General features: G+C 45.2%; 1 protein-coding gene and 1 long non-coding RNA gene across 4 annotated transcripts in view; one reads left to right on the top strand and one right to left on the bottom strand.

Moving 5' to 3' along the window:
* Positions 1-717: 717 nt before the first annotated feature.
* On the bottom strand, positions 718-2,372 carry LOC141992148 (uncharacterized). Its single transcript, XR_012640535.1, has 3 exons — positions 2,308-2,372; positions 1,174-1,298; positions 718-802 (listed from the first exon to the last, which is right to left on the bottom strand). It is a non-coding gene; the product is annotated as an uncharacterized LOC141992148 (long non-coding RNA).
* The window catches only part of MTA1 (metastasis associated 1), a 149,193-nt gene continuing 125,218 nt past the window's right edge, over positions 2,270-26,244 (top strand). For all 3 annotated transcript variants that reach the window (XM_074960852.1, XM_074960853.1, XM_074960856.1), the window contains exon 1: positions 2,270-2,381. In XM_074960852.1, the coding sequence (XP_074816953.1) occupies positions 2,354-2,381 (28 nt within the window). In that variant the 5' untranslated portion in view covers positions 2,270-2,353. The remainder of the gene's footprint in view (positions 2,382-26,244) is intronic.

Below are 26,244 nucleotides of genomic sequence, written 5' to 3'. Positions count from 1 at the left end.
CAAGGACATTAACTCCAGACTTCACCACCCACAAAGGAATGCAGTGGCAGAGAAAACAGTACATATTAGAGAATTCTACAACAAAAAGACCCCGTACTAGCTCTGCTGAGCTGTAGGGCAAACCTCCATGTTAGTCATCAGAGTTAACTCAGGGCAGCTGTTCGTGGGTTGACAGCTAAGAACAACACTGCTATTCTCAGAGGTAAATTTTAGGTCTGAGTGGCCCTGGTCAAAGGATGTGAAGCTGAGAGGTGCCAAATCTAAAAGGTGTTTTGGCTTTCTTCTTTAACTGTCAGAATGCTGGCTGGAGCTTACTCAAAAGTAAACTAGGAAACTCAGTCCTGAAAAAAATTGGATGAGAAGTACTGAACACCACCAGCTCCTAACAGTGAAACAAGCTGCACACAGCGATTCTATATGGTCAAAACTAATTAAGGAATTCGGTACAGAGGAAGAGGAGGTATCTTCAGCTAGTTCCAAGCCCAGCAGGACTGACATCTGCAGTGGTACTATCACCACTGCCGTAGTGAAAGCAGGTAATCCTGTTGAATCCTACTGAACAGCACTTTCCCTTTCTTGTATTTGAAAATTCAAGTGACTCAACTGGATAAAACCCTCCTCGAGGTCAGAAGACAAGACCTAACTTTAGGTGAAGCTGGGGTCTTTAATTTTTTTTTTTTTTTTTTTTTTTTACATTTTTGTTACCTTGTTTACACTGTGGGGAAAATGTGAGGATATGTTTCCTTAAATCTGTAGCAGAAAGCCAGGCAGGGGGAGGCTGAGGACAGCTGTAGGAGAAGCACTATAGGGAAACAGAGAGAGAACAACTTTAGGAATAATTCTGTTTTCTTTAGTTTAATACAGTTCTGTGTTAGAAGAAAGTAACTTTTTCTGTGGGAGCATGATGCTAACTGCTTGGGTTTAGGAACTTTTTCATGGTCACATGACACTAACTGCTTGAGTTTAGGAAGGAACTCTACGTACATGGTCATAATATTCCTTAATTGGTTCATTGGCGTTTTACTCCATTTCAAGCATCTAGTCCAGTACCCAGCTGGTGGCAAGATTTTATTTATATATATATATATAAATACATTTAATAATAGGCTAGATCAACTGTCAACCCCGTAGACCCCTAAAGCAGCAGTACATTTTGGCAAAGGTCAGGCATACTCCTTCAATTGATGGTTCAGCCCAAGCCTCCATTCATACATCTTGATGTTTTCCTTTCGCTTCCATCTCATCTGGAGCGTGATGTAGTCAGTTCTCCTTCAGCCAGAGGCTTATCTTGGTCAGGCCTTGGGAAAATAATGATATTGTATAGCACAACTGCATGGACAAAAGCCTCAGTGCTTAGTATCATCACCATATTGTTTCTGCTGCAGCCCTTGCCCCCTTCAGGGATCTCTTGGGTGCCTCTCCTCATTGCCAGCTCTGTGCTCCCTCACGCAGGGGTTCCTTTGCCCCAGCCCAGCTGACCAGAATTGCTGCCTCCCTCAGGAGGAACGTCCCCACACAGGGGCAGGGACCTGTTCTTGCTTTAACTCTGAGCCCTGCTCACTATCTGCTGCAGGGTGTGGAGCAGGTGTGATCTGACTGACAGCAGTGGATGGCAGCTGGTGCCCTTTGAGTGGATGAGTAGGCCTAAGGCTACCACTATTGCCTCTACTCCTTTGCCCCATTGTCCTGCCTCCTTTTCCTTGCCCTTCTTACCCCATCCCCCACCTTGCCTCCTTTCCCATCCCCCAATTCCCTCTGATATCCCACTGTGCTCCCCACTGCCCTTTCCCCTCAACTCCTTCTCCCCACTCTGGCCCCCACATACTCCCACTTTGCTCCTGCCTTCTGCTCCCCACATTCTGGCCCTTGCCCTCCCAATTCTGCCCACTACCTCCCACAGCTCTAATCCGCCCCCCACTCCTCACATTGCCCCCCATTCTACCCTCGGCTCTAATCCGCCCCCCCACTCCTCGCATTGCCCCCCATTCTCCCTTCAGCTCTAATCCGCCCCCCCACTCCTCGCATTGCCCCCCATTCCGCCCCTCGGCTCTAATCTGCCCCCCACTCCTCGCATTCCGCCCCTCGGCTCTAATCTGCCCCCGTTTCCCCTCTCGGCTCAAATCTGCTCCTCACGCTCCGCCCGCACAGTCTCCCCCCCCCCCCCCCCCGGCTCTGATCTGCCCCTGACCCGCACCGCCTCAGTCCAGCCGCCCGCTCCCTGGCCGGCGCGGCCCCTTTAATTCCCTCGCTCCCTTCCCCCTCCCCCTCCCGGCCGCTCCAGCCTCCATTTTCCAGCGGATCCGGCACCTGGAGGCAGCGGCGGCGGGAGCGGCCCAGACCCCCCTCGCCAGGCATGGCTGCCAACATGTACCGGGTCGGAGGTAAGAGCCCCCCTTCTCCAGGGGCCCGGGTCCCCCTCCCGCCGGCTGCTCCTCCCCGTGGGCAAGCGGCGCGTCACGGGCCCCCCACCCCGCCGGGAGCAGGGGGAGCCCGGGCAGGGGGCCGGCGGGGGCAGAGTTGGGGGCTGGCAGGGGACGGGTGCTGTGGGGCCGGGGGCTGTAGGGGTGCGAGTAGAATCTGGGGTGGATGTGGGGCGGGGCTGGATGGGTTTGGGGGTTGTAGAGCTGGGGGCAGAGTTGGCGGCTGGCAGGGGACACGGGCTTGGGGGGTAGTGGGGGTAGATTCTGGGGTAGATGTGGGGCGGGACTAGGTGGGTTTGGGGATTGTAGGGCTGGGGTAGAGTTGGGGGCTGGTGGGGACGGGGGTGGTGGGGGTAGATTCTGGGGTGGGACTGGGTGGGTTTGGGAGTTGTAGGGCTGGGGGCAGAGTTGGGGGCTGGCAGGGGATGGGTGCTGTGGGGTCGGGGGGATTGTAGGGGTGGGAGTAGAATGTGGGGGGGCAGAGTTGGGGTAGATTTGGGGCTACAACTGGGGGGGCTGAGTTTGGGTGTGGTGGGGGTGGAGTTGGGGGGATGGCAGAGGATGGGTGCTCTGGGGTCAGGGATTGTAGGGGTGGAGGTAGAATTTGGGGCTGGGGTCAAGGGGACTGTGGGGGCTGGGTATGGTTAGTGATTGTAGAATGGTGGTTGGCATGGGATGGAAAGAGGGTTGTAGGGATGATGTGGGGAGGGTTAGTGTGTGTGGAGTTGAGGGAGAGGGGGTGGGTGGGGTTTGGGGCTCTGGTGTTGGTAGGGGGTGGGTGTCATGGGGCTGGGAGGGTATTAGGGCTGGGGAGTTGGAGGGGGAAGGTTGGCTGGGGTGTGTGTGTGGGGTGAGGGCTTGGGAGGAGGGAGGGGGTAGGGTTGGATGCGGTTCAGTGCTGGGGGTTGTGGAACTGGGGAGATGTGTGGGGGCAGAGTTGGGGGTGAGGGAGCATGTGGAGCAGAGTTGCAGGCTGAGTGTTGGGGATGAGCTTTCAGAGTAGACTTGTGGGTTGATAGGTATGTAGGGGGTGCAGAGTTGGGGGATGTAGGAGTGAGGAGGTGCTTGTGTGTCTTTGCATGGGTTGAGGTGGAGGACAAGGAGAGGCTTTCTCAGTAGCTGGTACAGTGTGGGTGGGGCGCTGTGGGTGCATGGAGAATGGAAGTTTGTGGAAATAGTTCTGCTGGTTTCTGTCTTCCTCTTTCTCCACCATTGTTTTATGGTGGCTTTTGCTTGACTCCTACTTCTTCCCTTCTAGGCATCCTGCTCAGAGTCCCACACTTCTGTCTGACTGTCCCATGTTTAACTCATGTGAGGAGAAAGAAGAGGATACAGGAGTATGGGGTTGAATTTTAGGGAATTTAAACTTTGAAAGGGTGGCCTGGTGTGGATTCATCCTTAACTGGTTTCCTGGATGAAAGCTGTGCTGTGGAGCTTTCTTATTCCTGGGAGTGAGGTGGGGAGGAATAGTACAAGGGGGTTTTGTTCTGTATTAGTCCCCTGCATCTAAGAATGCCCCATTTCCTTTGGCGTCCAGAGGCCATTATGGTTCTACCAATTCCAGGAAAAATGGATTAATGAAGAAGATGTGGCAGGAGACCAAGTCCCAGTCCTGGCTTCCAACTACTGTCCTTTTTGCTTATCTCGCTCCACTCACCTTGGCCTACCTTTTACTATTCCCTTGCTTTTGGCTTCCCATTAGGTACCTGTTGCTTTGTCACATCTACCCACTCCTCTGATTATATTTGGCTTGGTGAGGGGGTATGATGTGGCTCCCCTCTGTTGTAACTTTGCCTCTTTGGCTTCAGAGAGTGCTGAGCATAACTGCTGTGGATTGGGTTTATTGAGGGCAGGATTGTGAAGGAGATAAATTGTAGGGGTTTGTGACTCTTCATTCCTGTTGTGATTTATAAAACAGATTATTTCGCAGGGATTGACCGTTTCTTTGGCATTTAATGTCAGTCTCACAGGTCTTGCTGGAAGCTCGTCTCTGGAGCATTGAATGCCAGGAACCCTGCTGTATGGGTCATATTGTTTAGGGAAAGGCTGTTAGCCAAAGCTGCCACTCTCCATTATTTTACGTATGGATGGGGCCTTGACTTGACACACATTACAAGCCCTATATGGATGATCCAGCAGTCGCTAGATGACTGTTACTATTAGAAGACATTAGTTCAATCCGAGCTAATGAAGGAGGTTGTGTTGCTTGTATCACCTTGAAAGGAGAAAACCTCCCATTTCATAATTGGCTATGTGTGCACATCTTGAAAGGGCCGTCTTCATACATTTCTGATTCCCTGCTGAATACTTGTTTTTGGTTGTCCAGGCTTATTGTCAGGAGTTATTTTAGCATCTGTGGGAATTACTCCTGGGGGAATTCTGCGCCACTGCGCGTATGCAGAATTCATGTGCCACACAGAATTTTTTCCTCTGCAGAAAATATATTCTGTTGGAAAGGTGCTGCAGTTGTTTTTCACTCACCGGGAACTGCTGTGGCACGAGAACAGAGCGGCCGCTCTTGGGTGGGAACAGTCCCAGCTCAGATAGGTAGCCTCTTTCTCTTCCCTTTCTCACAGCGCCTAGTCCATGGGGCCAGGTCAGGAGGAATGGGATATGGGGTGGGGGGATGGACAGTGTGGGGCACATGGGGCTTCTGGGGGGGGGTCACCGATTGGGGGGATAGATGGGTGGGGTGCAGGGCCACATGGGGATGGGAGGAGGGTAGCTGAGTGGGGGTGCAAGGACACATGGGGGTGAGAGAGTGCAGGGACACATGGGGCAAGTGTACCTGACTGCATGAGAGACTAGGGGTCAGCCAGGGTCTGCATGGTGGAGGCTCCCTAACATCCCTACTCACTCCCCCCACCCCCCTCCAAAAAAAACCAACCCTGTTCCATACTCCTCCAGCCGAACCCCAACAACCCTCCCAAGTTCACACCCAGGCTCCTTCCCAGTAATGACTTCCTTCTCCCTCAGCTCCTCCATTACCCCTGACTCCCCCAAGCCTCTGCGCCGCTTCTGTAGGATGCGGTAAATACATTTCTGTATTGTAGTTTAAATGAATTATTACTCCGAGTTGTGTATTAATGTGCCTAGTAAGGAATCTGTTTGTCAAAAAACATTTCCTGAATCTTTTTTGTTGTCTGTAACAATACAGGCATAGTTGCTGGCAGGTATTTTGAAATAAATTACCAAAATAATTGAGACTTGCATGATTATATTATTATTTTGACAAATAAAATATGCAGAATTTTAAAATATTGTGTGCAGAATTTTTTGGTGTGGAATTCCCCCGGGTGTAGGGAATGATGACCCTGGTATATTGACTCATGATCCAATGGCTGCCATAATCATAATGGGTCTGTACTAGATAGGTGGCAATTCTTTCTAAACTTACTTTGATGATGGGATTGGCAGAAGTCATAGTGAAGATTACTTTTTGTTATGGTCTTGTCATAAACTTGTGCAAACTGTTTTCAGGGCTCACCTTTGCTGCGGCAGATGTGTGGAACCTATTTTATTTCTGTCCTTGGAAACTAACAGCATTTTCTAATATAGACTACAATGCACCTAGTGGATCACTCTGTCATCCGATGAAGTGAGCTGTAGCTCACGAAAGCTTATGCTCAAATAAATTGGTTAGTCTCTAAGGTGCCACTAGTACTCCTTTTCTTTTTGTCTTTATGTGGAGCTTTCCATGGTGTTCTAGGATTTTGTACTCTCCAGATTGGACTACTGCAATGTGCTTTAGTTTTAGGTCACACCTGAAGACTTCTAGAAACTTCTGCTGGTTCTGGATATGTTGCCATCTTAGTTAGCGGTGTTTGTTGGATTGGCCATATTAGTACACTTGTGTCAATACATTCCACAGACTTGAAATATCTTCCTGTGTATCACTCAAAATATTAATTTTTTTTTTAATCCTTTATGGTTTGGTCCTGATTACTTTGTAGATATCTGTCCTTTTACACCAGGGGTGGGCAAACTTTTTGGCCTGAGGGACACAGCGGGGTTCCAAAACTGTATGGAGGGCCGGGTAGGGAAGGCTGTGCCTCCCCACTCAGCCTGGCCCCTGCCCCCTATCTTCCCCCCTCCCCCACTTCCCACCCCCTGACTGCCCCCCTCAGAACCCGTGACCCATCCAACCCCCCCTGCTTCTTGTCCCCTGACTGTCCCTTCCTGGGATGCCCCCCCAACCGCCTGCCTGGGACCCCACCCCCTATCCAACCCCCCCGCTCCCTGTCCCCTGACTGCCTCATCCCCTGACAGGCCCCCTGGGACTCCCATGCTTATCCAACCCCCCCGTCCCCTGACCGCCCTCTGCCCCATCCAACTTCCCCCTGTCCCCTGATTGCCCCCCGGAACCCCCTGCCCCTTATCCAACCCCCCCCCCCACTCCCTTACCATGCTGCTCAGAGCAGCAGGACTGGCAGCTGTGCTGCCCGGCAGGAGCTCGCAGCCCCGCCATCCAGAGTGCTGGCGGCATGGTGAGCTGAGGCTGCGGGGGAGGAGGGACGGCAGGGGAAGGGTCGGGGGCTAGCCTCCCCAGCTGGAGCTCAAGGACCAGGCAGGATGGTCCCGCAGGCCGGATGTGGCCCATGGGCTGTAGTTTGCCCACCCCTGTTTTACACTATCATGAGAGTTGAGATTAGTTAGGAAGCAATTTACTGATAGCTCCAGACTTGTGTGTGAATGGGGCTGGGTACAGAGCATTCAAGGTGGAGCACTTTAAATCTAGACTTCACTTCTTTTGTTCTACAGAGCCTGAGTTATTGGCCTTCAAGGTATATTGCAACACCTCTTGATTCGGGCTCTTTTGTTTGTGGTTGTCGTCGGGGGGCTGGGGGGGAGGTGTAAGGTGGCTAGGATGTTTTTTTTTTTTTTAATGGCTTATGTGACATGTCTAAAAAGTTTTCTGGAACTGACATTGCAAATATAACTTGTTCATCTGCCTGAGGGGTGGGCGGTGTCACAGATAGGGTTTATGCATTTATAGCCATCCTCAGAAGGGGACACCATCAACTTAGTCACTTATTTCTGAAAATGTTGAACCTATTACTGATGTTGGTATCACATAAGATTATTATAACTGAAAGAGGTTAGGTAACTTTTCTCTTTCACCAGTTTGATTAGTTGTGTACACTTGGCAGCACTTTGAGTCCAGTCAGTTCCATAAGAAGTAAGAACATAAGAATGGCCATATTGGGTCAGACCAGTGGATATCTAGCTAGTGCCAGATGCCTCAGAGGGAATGAACAGCGCAGGTCAATGTATCGAGTGATCTATCCACCGTTGCCAGTCTCTACTTCCGGCAGTCAGAGGTTTAGGGACTTCCAGACTATGGGCTTGCATCCCTGATCATCTTGGTTAATAGCCTTTGATGGACCTATCCTCCATGAAACTCTCTAATTCTTTTTCGAACACGGTTATAGTTTTGGCGTTCACAACATCCCCTGGCAATGAGTTCCCCTGATTGACTCCGTGGTGTGTGAAGTACTTCCGCATGTTTGTTTTAAATTAAGTAATTTCAGATGACTCTTTGGGTCTTGTTTAATATTAAGGAGTAAATAATAGTTCCCTATTGACTTTCTCCATACCATTCATGATTTTATAGACTTCTATCAAATCTCCCCTAAGTCACCTCTTTTCTAAGATGAACAGTCCCAGTCTTTTTAGTCTCTCCTCATATAGAAGCTGTTCCATAAGCCTAATCATTTTTATTGCCCTTTTCTATACATTTTCCAGTTCTAATGTATCTTTTTTGAGATGGGGCAATCAGAACTTCAAGCAATAGGTGTGGTTGTACCATCAATTTATACAGTGGCATTGATATTTTCATCTTAATAGCTATCCCTTTGCTAATGGTTCATAACATTTTGTTAGCTTTTTTTTTTTTTTTTACTGCTGCTGCACATTGAGCAGGTGTTTTCAGAGAACTATCCACAATGACTCCAAGACCTTTCTTGAGTGGTAACAGTTAATTTAGACCATATCATTTTGTATGTATAGTCGGGGTTATGTTTTCCAGTGTGCTTTACTTTGCATTTATCAACATGGAATTTCATCTGCCATTTTGTTGCCCAGTCACCTGGTTTTCTAAGATCCCTTTAAAAAAAGAGGAGGAGTACTTGTGGTACCTTAGAGACTAAAAAATTTATATGCTCAAATAAATCTGTTAGTTTCTAAGGTGCCACAAGTACTCCTTTTCTTTTTTGCGAATACAGACTAACACGGCTGCTACTCTGAAACCTAAGATCCCTTTGTAACTCTTCACAGTCAGCTTTGGGACTTAACTAAATTACTCAAGATAGTTTTTTCTGCAAACTTTGCCACCTTATCGTTTACCTCTTTTTCGAGTTCATTTATGAATATATTGAACAGCACTAGTCCCAGTACAGATCCTCAGGGGAACCTGCTATTTATCTCTCTCCGTAGTGAAAACTGACAATGTATTCTTACCCTTTGTTTCCTGTCTTTTACCCAGTTACTGATCCATGATAGGACCTTCCCTCTTATCCCATTACAGCTTACTTTTCTTAAGAGCTGTTGGTGAGGGACTTTGTCAAAGACTTTCTGAAAGTCCAAGTACACTGGATCACCCTTCTCCACATGTTTGTTGACATCCTCAAAGAATTCTAATAGTGTGAGGTGTGATTTCCCTGTACTAAAGCTGTATTGACTTCCCCCAAAACATTGTGTTCATTTATGTGTCTGATAATTCTGTTCTTAGTTTCAACCAATTTTCTTTATACTGAAGTTAGGCTTATTGGACTGTAATTGCCAGGATCGCCTCTGGATCCTTTTTTAAAAATCGGTGTTATGTTAACTATTCTCCAGTCATCGGGTACTAAGGCTGATTTGAGTGATAGGTCACATACCACAGCTGGTAGTTCTGTGGTTTCATATTTGAGTTCCTTCAGAACTCTTGGATGAATACCATCTTGCCCTGGTGACTTATTACTGTTTGTTTAATCAGTTTGTTCCAAAAACCTCCTTAACTGACACCTTAATGTGGGACAGTTCCTCGGATTTGTCACCTAAAAAGAATTATTCAGGTGTGGGAATCTCCTTCAGATCCTCTGCAGTGAAGACCAATGCAAATAATTTGTTTAGCTTTTCTGCAATGGCCTTATCTTCCTTGAGTGCTCCTTTCAGCATCTTGATCTTTCATCCTTTCACAGCTTGTAAGCCTGTATTGTATATCAAAAACAGCGAAAGAAAAACACTTAATTACCGTGGGTTTACAATTTTTATTATAGTACCTGATAAAACTTTTAAGGCTTTGTCTACACTAGTACTTTTGTTGGTAAAACTTTTGTTGGTCTGGGTGTGAAAAAAAAACACTCTGACCGACATAAGTTTAACCGACAAAAGTGCTGATGTAGACAGCACTACGTCGGCAGGAGAGGCTCTCCTGCTGACACAGCTAACGCCGCTTGTTGGTTTTTTTTAAATTATGCTGGCAGGAGAGCTGTAGCGGTGCAGCTGCTGCTGTAAGGTCTGTAGTGTAGACGTAGCCTAACTCTCTCTCTCTCTCTCTCTCCTATTTTTTAAATTGACTAGATATTAAGTTGAGTATCCCTCTTTGTAAGGTTGCCTAAGCATTTCCATTCAAATTGGTCCTTTTCAGTTGTGTACATTTGTCATTTTTTTTTTCAGCCAGAAATTTTCCATTTGTGTCCTCTTACAAAGTGGGGGTGTCTGTCTGTCTGTCTGTGTGTGTGTGTGTGTGTGTGTGAGAGAGAGAGAGAGAGATATTTCAAAACCGATTTTTAGATGACGAAAGTAGAGTAAAATACATTTACAATTATTAATCAAAAGAAAAATAAAGCATATTTTAAACACTTCAGTAGTTTAGGGTAGGAACTTGAAATTTGATACTGTGTATTCCTGGGTAGGACTTCAGCCTTTTTTTAAAATAGTTTAGTGTCTGCTTTTATTTGCAGAGATCTAATAATCTTTTGACAATAATGTGATTGTGATGTCATAAAGTTAAAATTAGTTAACCACAGTGTCAAATGGGGGAGGGGGTTTGATACATTGGACTCTCACTATTTTATTCCTCTCTAACTTACAAACTTGATTCTTAAAAAATTCAGCCTTTTCTGTTTTTCTAGTGAAGTTTTAATAAGAGTCTTGAGTATCATGAGGTCTCATAGTACTAAGGCTCCATTACTTTACAAAATTAACTACAGTAGATCTCGAATACCATGAAGTATTTTTGAAACATCATTGCCTTGTAAAAACTTTTTGTGTTCTTACTAATCCATAATTGGCCTGTTGGACTGTCCATCATTATAGTAGAACCTCCTTAATTCTTACTAATTACCAAACAATTAGGAAAATCGTGAGAGAAGTTTGTTTCTTACTGAAAAAAGCATTTCAGTATTAAAGTCCCTTTTTGAAGTAATTTTGATTACTCTAATTAAAGTTTCATACTTTAAAATCGTGCTTAGATGAGTGATTTCCATTAGCAGATAGCAAGTTTCTCTTGCTGGAAGTAGAAAGAAAGCTTTTTAACAAATACCCAGTAGTTGTGATAGAAGCTAATGATAAATTGGTGTTCAGTATTCAAATCTGAGCAAATGTAAGCCTTGAATATTTCTAATAAGCCTTTTCTCATCTACTTTAGTAACATAATTTTGTGGTAAAGCCTAAATTGAACTTAATATGAAGAAAAAGTGTTGCTCGCCCTTTCTCAAAAGCTACAAGAAATGTATCTCTCTTTTTTCAGGAGAATTATTAGAGCAGTCTAGGATTATTTAAGATGCATTTTTTGACTATTTTTCTTTCTTGAAATTTAAAATACAACCTACAAAGAAATTCGCCCACTGTTCTGTTTATGTATACTTTCCTAGTTGCAAAGGTTAAAGTTGCAACTTTCACTCACTCATATAGTTCTCAAACTAGATTTAGTCCCAGTTGGTTGAAAATATTCCTCTATTCAGAGCTTTTGAATCTTTCCACATATTGCTCTTTTTGACTTTCATCGTGGGCAGATCTTTTCTAACACAGGGACTTTGCAAGGCCCCCAGTAGCCTGCTTGCTGTTAGACTGAGCAGTCATATTTGAAACAGACTATGGAAACCACATGATCAAAAAATTCAATCCTGCAACGCAAAATAAGTCTCTTACAGAGCCTGGAGCATCTTCAGGGCATTGAGCAAAAGTATATACCTGACTATTTTTGGGGTATGTCTATACTTTGTCTATAACTGTGCCAGCATCGCCCCATAGTGTAGATGGAGGCTGTGCTGACAAAGGGTTTTTCTGTTGGTATAAGAACACCATTTCTTTAAAGATAGCTAAGTTGATGAAAACCCTCTTCTGTCAAAATAACTTCAGGATAGATATAGCTATGTCAGCATAGCTGCATGAATGGGGGCGTGGTATTTTCATACCCTTGGCTGATGTAGCTATGCTGATATAACTTTTCAGTGTAGACTGTAGACCTTGTTAGAGCCTAGGCATGGCAAAGAGCGTGAACCAAAGTAGGCCTTGTCAGAATAGTAACGTCTCGGCATCAACTAACCAAGTAAGCACTTCCTGACTAGAGAGGATGGTCAAGATTACACTGACCCCTGCTACAGATAAGGAGGGGTTGACAGGATAATGGATGAGGATGTTTCGTTTCAACTAGCAGGTACAAGGTGTAAGGATGGTAACAATATCAGAAGTGTAATAGGTAACATGTTTGTTTCACTGTATGAAAAGCAGAAATCATAGGAGGGGCAACTTTGTATTGGCCTATAAGACAGCATTTTGTTATGTTGATTGCACTGATACCTTGTTGCAGGCAGGCATACATGTTGGTGTAACTGTAGAGCCAGGGCACTAGGACTGTGTCCCGTTGATAAATCTGGCCAGCAACCTTGGTCATTGAACCAAGCCTGTGGTCTTGTCTTTATAAGTGACATTGAGGTCCGCTGAATCAGCAAGCTGCACTCTCTGCTGGTGCAGCTAGCATCTGAGCTCCACAAACAGTATAAATGCACCAGCACACCCAACAGCATTAACAGTGGTGACCCTAACTGTTGATGTGGTGAGCTGACCACTCTGAGGGTCACAACCTGAGATGGCAGAAAACTTGAAGCTAGAAAATCCCCACAGACAGCATAGGAGCAATGCACCAGCACACCCAATAGCACTAATAATATGGGTAGAGGTTTGAGCTCTGTCACTTACGGCAAAATAATTTACTTTGTGTGCACTTCCCTGGATGTCGTCAGGCACTTCAGTTTAGCAGAGAAGCTGGAACATAGGATCCAGTCTCTTATACTTTTTGGCCTTGTCTTCACTATGAAAAGGAATGCGTCCTTACCTTGAGTTAAATAACAGGAGGTAAAAGCCAAGTGAAGACAAGGCAGTTTGTAACTCACACATGAGTTAACAGGCTGCAGTAAACTCAAGGCTTCTCCATAGTCTTTAACTCAATCTGATACCTTGTGTGAAAACTACAAACTGCCTTCTCTTCACTTAAGACATTAGTTAACTTGAGTCAAGAAACACCTTTTTGGTGCTTTAATATGGTACTAAATAACCTCAGGGGCTCTCCTTCTGTAGCCTTTGGAAAAAAAACTTTCAGGAATTTAAAACCATTTTCTTAATGGCCATCTAAGTTAGCCAGAGGGTCCTGCATTTTAGGCTCTTTAGAAAGGAAGCTCATGCTCAGAAACGAATTCTTCTCTTTGTCCTTAACAGCTGGTGTCAAGGTTCCTTCCCCACTCTGAACTCTAGGGTACAAATGTGGGGACCTGCATTAAAGACCCCTAAGCTTATTCTTACCAGCTTAGGTTAAAAACTTCTCCAAGGTACAAACTTTGCCTTGTCCTTGAACTGTATGCTGCCACCACCAAGCGTTTTAAACAAAGAACAGAGAAAGAGCCCACTTGGAGACGTCTTCCCCCAAAATATCCCCCAAGCCCTACACCCCCTTTCCTGGGGAAGGCTTGATGAGAATCCTCACCAATTGGTACAGGTGAACACAGACCCAAACCCTTGGATCTTAAGAACAATGAAAAAGCAATCAGGTTCTTAAAAGAAGAATTTTAATTCAAGAAAAGGTAAAAGAATCATCTCTGAAAAAGCAGGATAGTAAATACTTTACAGGGTAATCAGATTCAAAACATAGAGAATCCCTCTAGGCAAAACCTTAAGTTACAAAAAGACACAAAAACAGGAATATACATTCCATCCAGCACAGCTTATTTTACCAGCCGTTAAACAAAAGGAAATCTAACACATTTCTAGCTAGATTACTTCCTTACTTTACAGGAGTTGGAAGGCTGCATTCCTGATCTGTTCCTGGCAAAAGCCATCACACAGACAATGAACCCTTTGTTCCCCCTGCCCCCTCCAGATTTGAAAGTATCTTGTCCCCTCATTGGTCATTTTGGGTCAGGTGCCAGCGAGGTTATCTTAGCTTTGTAACCCTTTACAGGTGAAAGGGTTTTGCTTCTGGCCAGGAGGGATTTTACAGCACTGTATACAAAAAGGTGGTTACCCTTCCCTTTATATTTATGACAGTTGGCCCACCATAAAAAAGGGAAATCTTGATAAGAATAGCAAGGGTCACAAAAAAGCAGGCACTCAACACACTTTTCGGGCAACAAGGATATTTGCCTTGGAGGCTGAGGTAGCTGAAGAGGGAACTTACGAAAGGTTGTTGTCCAAATAGTTTCAAAATGGCTGTTGTGAATCCTAGATATACCACGAAAGCTTATGCCCAAATAAATTTGTTAGTCTCTAAGGTGCCACAAGGACTCCTTGTTGTTTTTACTGGGAACAGCACATTCTCAAGAGAGCAAAGCTTAGCAGAAGGGCACTAAATCCAATATGAAGGGTTTTATATCTGCCTCCAAAAAGAAATTAAGTATATCCGTCCTCTTGTTGCCAGACAGTAATCAAGTATTAATGGAAAAGCCACTGCAAGCATAAGACATTAATTAAATAAGCTCCAAAGTTTGATGAAAGACCAAGGCACACTAAGAAGCTCTATTGTGGCACAACATGTCTTGGTTCTAAAACCTGATTATGATGGCATCCTATTCACCTTTGCATCTTCTCCTCTGAGATACTAGATGGATATTTCCTGGGTAACTTGGACATTGAAGGGAGGTCATTGAAAAGGATAGTTTTCTGTCGTCATACCTCTTGTTTTCAAGAAAAACTTTTCAATTTGACAAATATATGAGCATGTGATACAAACTGAATACCTGGTATAAAACAAAGGACATAATAAAAACCCAATCTGCCGATATACCTGATATATTAGGTTTCCTACAGGGTGTTGTGTCTTAACGAGCCTGAAGTTAAAATGCCTTATACAAACATGCTTCAGCTGTCTCTAGGACACTGGGAATGGGTTAACGGGGATTGATTTCCTGACCACAGCATATGAATGATTTTGGAGAGCAAAAGTGCTTCTTAATTCTCCAGGTAGTGCTTAATCTTGTTCTTAGTGTTCTTATAGAGTCCTCTTTCAAAACCCTACTAACACTCAGTGTCTCTGTCTTACCTTCAAGTTAGAATTCCTAGTAGCAATTATACCATTTCACAGCTAAGAACCTTACTTATGGAATCTCACTAATATACCTGTCTACCACTCAGAGTGGACCAATGTTATTGTAACTGCTATTTGTCATCAGTATGGAGAGGATGTGCTTATTTCCTTATTTCCCCTGCCTGGTGCACCCAGTGGGGGTAGGTGGGGGAAATGAGATTGACTGGATGGAAGAAGGGCATTTAGAGCACTGCTAGGATAGGAAAAGGTTTTTGCAAAAGTACACAGATCTGCTCGTTCTCTATTATCTGGCAGTCAAAGAGGGGTGGGGGGGAACCCTTCAAATTCCTCCAGTGCTACATTGTTAAAGCCATGTATTAAAAAGCTTATAAATTCAAAGCTATTAAACCTCCTGAAAAAACTGTGGTCTAGATTAGTGTGTCTATTTTTGCAGCAGAAAGTTCTGATTTTTCCAATGAAGAGATTTAAAAGGTGGCTGTGGGTTTCTGTTCAGACATTTTTCTAGACATTTATAAACTAGATATACAGTCTTTGCTGAATGCTACCTTTTCAAGGGAGGTACGGATTTCAGCAATCCCACTTAAGACAAAATAAAGTTGTTGGGGTTTTTTTGTTTTCCTCTCTCTCCAGCTGTGTACTACTTTTGAGTAAAAGACATTGTCACGGAGTGCCTCTGCTGTTAAAATCCTAGTTTCGGGAGTGGTGACCTAGGCTATTGCTGGACAGATTTAAAACTGACTCACCTTGTTTTCCTTCTCTCAATGGCCAGATTAATTAGGCCATTCCTCCCTAAATGTAAACTTTCCTCATTCTGAAGAAAGTGGAATGGGGATATGGGATGATTAATTCGGAATTTAGATGCACAATCTTAGATTCGTTAAGGGGAGAAGCTAGACTGATAGTGGCATCTCCCTGGTTATTGATGTGGCCCTGCCTCCAGCTCTGCAGAGTAGAGGGGAAATCCCTTATTGGAAATAGTGACCCTAACCACTGAGGGAAGAAATTGCTCTTTCAGGAACCAACCATGTATGCATAAATATGCTAACTTTAAATCTGTCCTCATGTTTCAAAGATGGTCATGTCTTTGCAAATTTCTACTCAGTTTTCTTCCACACACCCCTTATGGAGACCTGGCCTTCTCAAATGCATGGGTCCTTCACTCGTGCACGTACATACTCCAGTTTTTGTCGTCTGATTTAACTATTTTTCCCCCCTCCTGGGTGTGTCTCATATCAAATGTCATCATGTGGGTTTACGCTATTGTAATTGCAAATAGAATTTGACCTAAGATAATGCACATCTCCGCCACACTCCTGCCATGTTTAGTGTGCATAGGGAGCCACTACTCTTGCAGTACATAGTCTCTAACCGGGTGTTCTCTGCATGTGTGTGATTATGTTTATAAAGACTGTATTTTAGGGTATTTGTATATGGAAAGAGCCCAAACTAGGGGTATTCCTGTAGTCCATGACACTTCTTGACTTGTGAATGTTTCTGTTTGCATATTTAGCTTTCTTTTAAAGTAATGGAGGTTTTACGGGGTGGAGGTATTAAATTTATTGTATATAATTATATATACACACTCATCCTAGTTTTACAGGTTTCAGAGATACTTCCTATACTTAAAATGGGGAATACTGCTACCTGCTGAAGTGAAGAAACAGATTGACAGAGCAGAAGAGTACCCAGAAGTCACCTACTACAGGACAGGCCCAACAAAGAAAATGACAGAACGCCACTAGCCGTCACCTTCAGCCCCCAACTAAAACCTCTCCAATGCATCATCAGGGATCTACAACCTATCCTGAAGGACAACCCATCACTCTCACAGATCTTGGGAGACAGTCCAGTCCTTGCTTACAGACAGCCCCCCAACCTGAAGCAAATACTCACCAGCAACCACACAACAGAACCACTAACCCAGGAACCTATCCTTGCAACAAAGCCCGTTGCCAGCTGTGTCCACACATCTATTCAGGGGACACCATGATAGGGCCTAATCACATCAGCCACACTATCAGAGGCTCGTTCACCTGCACATCTACCAATGCGATATATGCCATCATGTGCCAGCAATGCCCCTCTGCCATGTACATTGGTCAAACTGGACAGTCTCTGCGTAAAAGAATAAATGGACACAAATCAGACGTCAAGAATTATAACATTCAAAAACCAGTCGGAGAACACTTCAGTCTCTTTGGTCACTCGATTACAGACCTAAAAGTTCAAAAACCGACTCCAACGAGAGACTGCTGAATTGGAATTAATTTGCAAATTGGATACAATTAACTTAGGCTTGAATAGAGACTGGGAGTGGGTGGGTCATCACACAAAGTAAAACTGTTCCCCTCCCCCCCTCCCCCCCCCCCCCACTGTTCCTCAGATGTTCTTGTCAACTGCTGGAAATGGCCCACCTTGATTATCACTACAAAAGGTCCCGTTCCACTCCCCCGCCCCAACCCCCCACCGCTCCCCCCCCCAGCTGGGAATAGCTCATCTTAAGTGATCTCGAGATCTTAAGTGATCTCGTTAGAGTGTGTATGGTAACACCCATTGTTTCATGTTCTCTATGTATATGAATCTCCCCACTGTATTTTCCACTGAATGCATCCGATGAAGTGAGCTGTAGCTCACGAAAGCTTATGCTCAAATAAATGTGTTAGTCTCTAAGGTGCCACAAATACTCCTTTTCTTTTTGCGGATACAGACTAACACGGCTGCTACTCTGAAAACTGCTAGAACTGATATTATTGCAGAACCAAAACTTATTCTAACTCTCTTTGTGTGTGTGCATGCACACAGAAGTCCTTAGCATCTAGGTGGTATGGTAATGTTGCCGTACCTGGATTTCAGCAAGCAAAGTGTTGGCTTCCTGCATAGTCCTGTACGCTTGTGTAAGGTCTAAAGGTTGAAGGCTCATTGGGCTCTTTGAAGAAGTATGAGAAACTAAAAATGCCAATTCATTAATTGGAAGAGAAGGTATTTGTGAAAGTGTTGCATGTGCTGCATTTTGTTTATGTAAAATGGCTGCTGTTTCTCTTATAACTACTTGTCGACGCATGAAATTATATCTGAATTATTCTGTGTGGACACACACATTCTCGAGTAATGCTATTCTACGCTAAAAACTTTGATGCAAATTACACTGGCATAAAGCTTGCTGCAGTTAGCATGCACACGCACAAGCGATATACTCAGTAGGCGTGCTTGTGTTGTTACACAGTGCAGAGCACCTTGAGTAGGTATCAGTGTGCAACTTGCCATCCAGCACACTGTCCTTTGGGAAGTTTTGACAGTGCAAGGTGGGGCAGAAATGAGCAGGAAGGGGTGACTGGGAGCAAGGGTTCAAATTCCCAGAGTGCAGCTGTTTACATCACATAATGTCACGTATATTCCAAAATTTCTGGGCCTTTTTAAAAAAAAAATCCCACAAACCTGCTCAGCCTTCGTTACTGTTCACCATCTCTGACACAAAGCATGGCGCCTGCATGGCTCTGCACTAATTGTCATAAGTGTTCCAAGCACAGGATGCACGATCCTCTGGTATCTGCAGAACTGTAAGAAGAATCGAATCAGCAAGGAATATGGTGATTTCTTTGAGGAGAGATTGCTGCGGGACATAGCGAGAACCACTTCAAGGTTATTGGTGGGATTCACAGAGCAGCTGCAGATGGTGAAGTGCTGCGTCTGGGAAATGAGCACTCACTGGTGGGATTGCATCATAATGCAGGCTTGGTATGATGAGCAATGGCTGCAGAATCTTCCCCACCTCCTCTTGCTTTCTGTTCATGCCAGGGGTCTGTGATTCAGGCTTCTCGGCAGTATCCATGGTGGTCTGCAAGTTGGTAGCAGGGTTTCTAAAAAGTATGTCATGCAGTTCTTTGTGAAAGTGGCAGGTCTGAGGCTTGGCACCAGATTGACTGTTGGCATCCCTGGCCTTCTGATATGCCTTGAGCAGTTCCTTTGCTTTCACGTGGCACTACTACTGGTCCCTGTCGTACCCCTTGTCCTGCATTCCCCGTGCAACCTGCTCTTACGTGCCCACATTACTATGGGTGGTCCGTTGCTGTGTGTGCACAGCCTGTCCTCCGCACGGGCCCAGGAGATCCAACATCATCTGTCTACTTCAAGCCGGAGTGCGTTTGGAGTGTGTGGTCAGCTGGTCGGCTGCATGTAACAGTGGAGAGTTGCTAGGTGTGCTTGCCAAGCTGAAAAATTAGAAAAAGACCTTTCAAAAGTTCTTAAGGCTTAAAAGTGGGGATGGGCTTCTGGTGTCCATGATCTCTGGGCAGTGAAGTTCATAATTTTGACCAGAACCGTCTGTGTCGAGCTTTGTGGTACAGTGGCAGGAGGACTGTTAGGGTTGACACAAGTATGTTCACTCATGCTGCGTTGGCCTCAGTACATTGATCGTGGCTCAACACCCCTTGGGGAAGTGGTGTTACTGCATCGCTGTAATGGGGCACTTACATTGGTGGAAGACAAATTTAGGTGTAGACACATGCACGGCTAAGTCAATGCAAGGTGGCTCATGTTGACCTAACTTTGTAATGTAGACCAGGGCCTCAGAATGTCCACACACACAGTTAAGCCCTTATGTATTCCAAAACCTGGAGGTAGAAAACCGAGATTTCCTCTAGCAGCTTACAGCTGGTCTCTGGATTCTGAGGCTTCAGAACTCCAAGTGGAGTCTCTGTAAATTAACACAGTGGAGTGTGGGAAAGTCATTGGCAGAGGTGCTGCAACTTACACAGCAGTAATAACATGCTGTGACTGAGTAGCAGCAACCCATACTGGAGCTAAGATATCGGATGGGGCAGACTGTACTAGTAATAGGGAATTTGTTAATGCCCAGAGGCATTCCCTGAGATGTTTGAATGACTGTCAGGAGACCACTGATGATTCTCAGCCCAATGGGTTCTTAGGTGGGAATGTAAGGTAGTTTATCAGTCCTTGGACTAGGCTATACTAAGTGATTATGAACATCTTAAATTGGGATTCTGGGTGGATTTGTGCTCGGTGAGGACAACAGTCACTGCCAATTCAGATGTGAGAATTTGCAGGCTTCTGTCTCAGACAAGAGCATGGAATCCTAGGGGTCCCTGTAACCATTGAGAGCAAGTTTCTGGATCTCAACAAAGTGGTGAAATTGGTGGTTTGGGAGTAACTCTGCTTCATTTTGCCAGCTCTGAGTAACTGCTGTTTTCACACCAGGTAATTAGTCATAAGAGTTGTGCTCTGTCTCCCAAGCCATGCTTTACACTGTTAGAAGTTGTGTGCATCAATTGCCAATTAGTACATTCCAGTCTTGGGTTAAAGACCCTTTTCTCTATCATCTAACCATCCTAGGTTTTTCTTTCCATCTGACATAGTAGTCACTGAGCCAGCTCATTCTGTTTATAGTGTTTGTATTCATCCTAAAACTTAAATATTCTGAACCCTCAAAACATTAGTTTTAGTGGTGGTCTTAGATGTCTTTTTAATGTGCTTAGTCACAGGTAAAATAGGAAGACTGGTCCAGGTCTCAGAGACTTCGTGCAACAACCCAAGGTCCAGAAGACTACATCTGGCAGAGGGAATTTGAGCTAAAGCTTTTTTTAAAATCGGGTTTGTTGGCCTGATGGCAGCACCAGCAGGCATGTGGCACTCATTTGACAACATCAGTGGAACCTGAGGTATCTGGTGATTAGTCGTACTACTTGTACCTGGTACTCATGGACCTTATCATTTGTGAGGTATTCATATACTACATACACTAATGAAAATATCTTCAACAGTCCTGTGAGGCACGAAAATATTATTTAATTTCCATTTTCACAGCTGGATATCAGGCATAGAGAGGTTAAATGACTTGTCTAAGGTACCACATGAAGTCTGGCAGAACTGGAACTGAACCCAGGTGTCAGGAGTCATGTTCCTGTGCCTTACCCACAAAACCCACCTCTGTGTGGCATGAGGATATCTTTGGTTGCTAAGCCAGTTCCATCACAATCCACAGTTGGAAAAAGACTTCTAAATTTGTCCAATACAGTTGTAGTAGGCACACCTAGTGTCCTTGTTTTTCAGTCCTCAACATCCTTTAGAGCAGGGGTCGGCAACCTATGGGATGTGTGCCAAAGACGGCACGCGAGCCAATTTTTAATGCCATTAAAAATCCTGCCTGGCCCGCTGTTCTCCGCCCCCTGCTCTCTCTTTGCAGGGCAGACAAGCTTCCCTCTCCCCCCACCTCTTCCCCCAGTGTGCTGGGCTCCTGCCCCTCCTTCTCTCCCTCCCTGCAGCCGATCAGCTGACGGCCCTTGCTACAGAGGGGGAGAGGGAAAAGTGGAGCCGCAGTGCGCTCTCTGCTCTGGGGACCTTGGGGAAGGAGGTAGAATCGGCATATCCCCTCCAGCCCCCTGCTGTGAGCCACTCAGGGCAGGGGGATGGGAGCACCCCCACAACTCCAGCCCACACCCTCTGACCTGACCCCTGAACCCTCCCACAACCCCAGCCCTGACTCCTGCACCCTCCTTACACATCCCCACCCCTACCCTGAGCACCAAATGGGAGCTCCTGCATGCGCATGTACACATGCGCGCGCACACAGACACACACACACATATATATTCCCACCTGCACCCCTCGCACCAAATGGGAGCTGCCCAGGTAAGCGCTCCACACCCAAACCTCCTGCCCCAACCCTGAGCCCCCTCCCTCATTCTAGCTCTGGCCAGACCCTGCACCCCAACCCTCAGCCTGCTCCTTTACCTCCAGCCCTGTGCTCAGTGCACTCCCACCCTCATTTCAGTGCAGAGAGAGAGGAAGAGAGTGGCTAGAACCAAGGAGAAGGTAGGTATCTATGTGAGCAGGGCCGGGACCCCAGACCGGCAGCGGGTTGAGCGGGGCCAGCAGCCGGGACCCTGGCTGGCAGGAGTTGGCGGACGGAACCCCAGACCGGCAGTGGGCTGAGCGGCAGCGGGCTCAACCTCTCAGCCCACTGCTGGTCTGGGATCCCAGCCACCGGCCCCGCTCAGCCTGCTGCCCGCCTGGGGTGAATGGCCCGGGCTGGTAGCGGGCTGAGTGGGCCAGCGGTGTAAGATCAACATTTTAATTTAATTTTAAATGAAGCTTCTTAAACATTTTGAAAACAATAGTTATAGAGAGAGACCTTCTAAAAAACGTTAAAATGTATTACTGGCACGCAAAACCTTAAACTAAAGTGAATAAATGAAGACTCAGCACACCACTTCTAAAAGGTTGCCAACCCCTGCTTTAGAGAGAGAAACCCATAAGCTTTGTGTGAATGTTCTGGAAATAAAATGTGAGCCTGAATACTCTTTAAGACCTTCAGAGCACTTCTGGTCCAAGCTAAGGCAGACACTGAAGTATCTACACTTCATATACAAGCAGAGAGGAATAGAATCGCACCACTTTGTTTGGGGAGCCCAACGGGGTGGGACCCGGCCGTATCCCAGAGGACATTTCTTTTTTTGTTGTGTAGGCAGAAAACATAACCTGAGCTGGACTGTTAGGATGTGATACCTTTTACTAGCCTCATGAAAAGTCTTTGGTTTAGGAGATGGTCGACCCAACCTTTTCTGAGTTGGGCATTCTGGAGATAGTTGCACTCATAATGTCTGGGTATTCGTAGTATTTTATAGCACCCCCAAGGTGTGCTAGGTAGTTCACAGAAGACTTTGTAAATAGTGGTCCCTGGCCTGAAGTGTTTCTCATCTAAAATTCTGAAGTGACTGAAAGTGATGGTGAGGCAGTAGGGAGAGAGGGACAAGGGTTGGAGCAGTAGGCCCACATGGATATTGGGCATCTTAGCTGTTCTGTGTAGTGTGCGTGAGTGTATATAGGTGAGTCAATAATTATGGCAATTGTAGAAGTGTTTTCTGTGGACACTGAGCTTACTGGCATTGTGCTTACAGTACGAATAGACTACTCTTTCAGGGACAATTACTCTATCCCCTAGGGAAATTGATATATGCCTTCCCACAGTTACCTTCCGGCTACAAAAGTCTTGATCCAGCTTGTGGCCCAGATGTCAAGTGAACAAACATTTTCTGTGTTCAATTTTGTAAATGCGACTCACAATTAGCATCTTCAGGAAGGAGGGTGTTTTCTCTTGCTCTTTCTTTGTTGACAGTAGATTCCTGGTAGGATTCAGGTGCAGAGTGTGGGTAGTGAAGAGGAAAATCACATGGAAATCCCCAGCTGTGGTCCGATTGTTTTACCTCGGGGCAGCTAAAAAGGTGGAGGGATGTAGAAGGTCCAGCTTACTTCTTTTGAAAATTGTTATCCACAGATTCTATAGTCAATGGAATATCTAGCAGAGATACCGCTAATTGCATTATGTATGCCTGTTAATTAGGTAGAAGAGGTACTTTCCAGAGAGAGACTTTTTACAGTAGACCTCTAATTAAAATGGAAACTAGACTTCAGTCATCTGGTTACAAATAGCTGTACAAACCAGCATGTAATATGCTTCATGCTTTTACTTACTTTTATAGAATATATTCTAAATAGTGGAAACTAGAATAACTACAGAGAAATGTGAGAGGGAGGAGGTTTTGAGAAGATGACTGAGATGTTTAAGTTAACTAGTAATGTGGCAGTTGGATATTGATTAACATCAGAAGAAAATGAGAACTTAAATTCTTAAGATCCTGTGGGCCTTTTATGTCTTGACTGTAGATTAAATGACCCATTGAGCCAATGTCAGGATGTTCTCTTCACCATCTTTTGCTGATGACTTCATTTCTAGTGTAGTCTTTCTAGAGTTCTGACATCCATGAACTAAAGGCTGGCCCACCTTACACAGTATCCATAAAGAGAAGGTGGTGTTACATCCAGCACCCCAAATTTTTATCAAAGATGGTCTTTGGGGTGAAAAGTCAATCAATCCATCAGCCTGCCTTATTCTTCAATGCCTTATTACTAGAGAAGAGCAGGCTGTGGTACTTATATCGGTATATAAGCATCTGTAATTGTTACTTTTCCACTGATTAATACAATTTATCTCAGCAGTTAACACAATCTCTCTCCCAAAAGATTTTAGTTATTGGGCAGACTGCATTATATAGACCAGAAATTTATTTATATTAGACAGACAGAATTCCAGAGTCTTGTGTGAAACACTCATCCTTCTGTGGTCTCCAGACTGCAATGTTCCAGCCCTAACTATTCTATGTAGGCTCATCACTCAGTATCTGAGTACCTTCCACTAGTGCATTAAGTGACCTGATAACAGCTGTCACATGGTATTTGTTCTTTCATCCTCCCTCAGGGGGAAAGGTGTGGGCAGTGGAGTGGTTTTTGTTTTACTTTTTTTTAATATATGCACACACATGCTGTCCTCCATTTGCTGCTCTGTTTACCCATACTGTAGAAAGCTACATTGTGCCTGAGGAGGGAAGTTATCAATCAGTCTTCATCAGTCATTAGGTGCTCTCTTAGGTAACTTAAGACCAGGTCATTGAACACCTTGAAGACTGAATCTTTGAACTCTGACACAGAATTCTGCGAGAAGCCAGAGTAGAGAGTGGAGGACAGGATTGATGTGTGTGAATCTGAGGAACTGTTGCAGATTGAGGTGTCATTAGAGGAGGCTGTGACGTTGCACTCCATATGTTTTATGAAAATATGCTTATGAATGTGAATATAATGTAACTGGAATATGCTTTATGCAAAAGATCTCTTATAAGGTATCATAACAAAGGTTAGAACCTACTGAATATATTCCTCCTCTTTGTATGTATGTATGATTCTTGTCTGAAGCTAGAAATATGAAGTATAACTCTGAGGTCCAATTGTAATTATGCAAAGTGTGGGCCATTAATGCTGGCTTAGAATTTTGATGGCTTCCATTGACTAGGACAATTGATTGTGCAAGCCTTCCTGTGTACCTGTGGGCCAGCCCATGGATAATGAAGAATGAGATCTCACAGGACATGTGACCATTTCACATGATACTGGAATCCATCTTAAATCTGGTACTTTTCCATTTAGAAGGGGGGGTGGGAACCCAGAGAGACACAAGATTCCTGCCTTGTGCCAAAGCAGGGGGTTGGACTAGATGACCTCGTGAGGTCCCTTTCAACCTTTTTTTTGGGGGGGGGGAAGGGGGAAGATAGCTCAGTGGTTTGAGCTTTGGTCTGCTAAACCCAGGGTTGTGAGCTCAATCCTTGAGGGGGCCATCTAGGGATCTGGGACCAAAAAAAAATTGGGCATTGGTCCTGCTTTGAGCAGGGAGTTGGAATAGATGATCTCCTGAGGTCCCTTCCAACTCTGATATTCTATGATTCTATAAAAGGGAATGGAACAGAACAAAGGGAAGCCAGTGATGAGAGAGCCCCTGTTTTCCACCTAAGATGTCTGCTGGAACTAACAAGGACTGTACCAGGGGAAAGGGGGGGAAAGGAGTCCAGGAGAGCTGGCTGTATTTCAAAGAATCCCTATTGAGGTTACAGGGACAAACCATCCCGATGTGTCGAAAGAATAGTAAATGTGGCAGGCGACCAGCTTGGCTTAACAGTGAAATCCTTGCGGATCTTAAACATAAAAAAGAAGCTTACAAGAAGTGGAAGATTGGCCAAATGACCAGGGAAGAGTATACAAATGCTGCTCGGGCATGTAGGAATGAAATCAGGAGGGCCAAATCTCACCTGGAGCTGCAGCTAGCAAGAGATGTCAAGAGTAACAAGAAGGGTTTCTTCAGGTATGTTGGCAACAAGAAGAAAGCCAAGGAAAGTGTGGGCCCCTTACTGAATGAGGGAGGCAACCTAGTGACAGAGGATGTGGAAAAAGCTAATGTACTCAATGCTTTTTTTGCCTCTGTCTTCACGAACAAGGTCAGCTCCCAGACTACTGCACTGGGCAGCACAGCATGGGGAGTAGGTGGCCAGCCCTCTGTGGAGAAAGAAGTGGTTCGGGACTATTTAGAAAAGCTGGACGTGCACAAGTCCATGGGGCTGGATGCGTTGCATGCGAGAGTGCTAAAGGAGTTGACGGCTGTGATTGCAGAGCCATTGGCCATTATCTTTGAAAACTCATGGCGATAGGGGGAGGTCCCGGACGACTGGAAAAAGGCTAATGTAGTGCCCATCTTTAAAAAAGGGAAGAAGGAGGATCCTGGGAACTATAGGCCAGTCAGCCTCACCTCCGTCCCCGGAAAAATCATGGAGCAGGTCCTCAAGGAATCAATCCTGAAGCACTTAGAGGAGAGGAAAGTGATCAGGAACAGTCAGCATGGATTCACCAAAGGAAGGTCATGCCTGACTAATCTAATCGCCTTCTATGATGAGATTACTGGTTCTG

This window comes from Natator depressus, chromosome 8 (assembly GCF_965152275.1).
Source record: "Natator depressus isolate rNatDep1 chromosome 8, rNatDep2.hap1, whole genome shotgun sequence".
NCBI lineage: Eukaryota > Metazoa > Chordata > Testudines > Cheloniidae > Natator > Natator depressus.
Note: the sequence above shows the minus strand (reverse complement) of the source record. Positions and strands in the feature narration are given on the sequence as shown.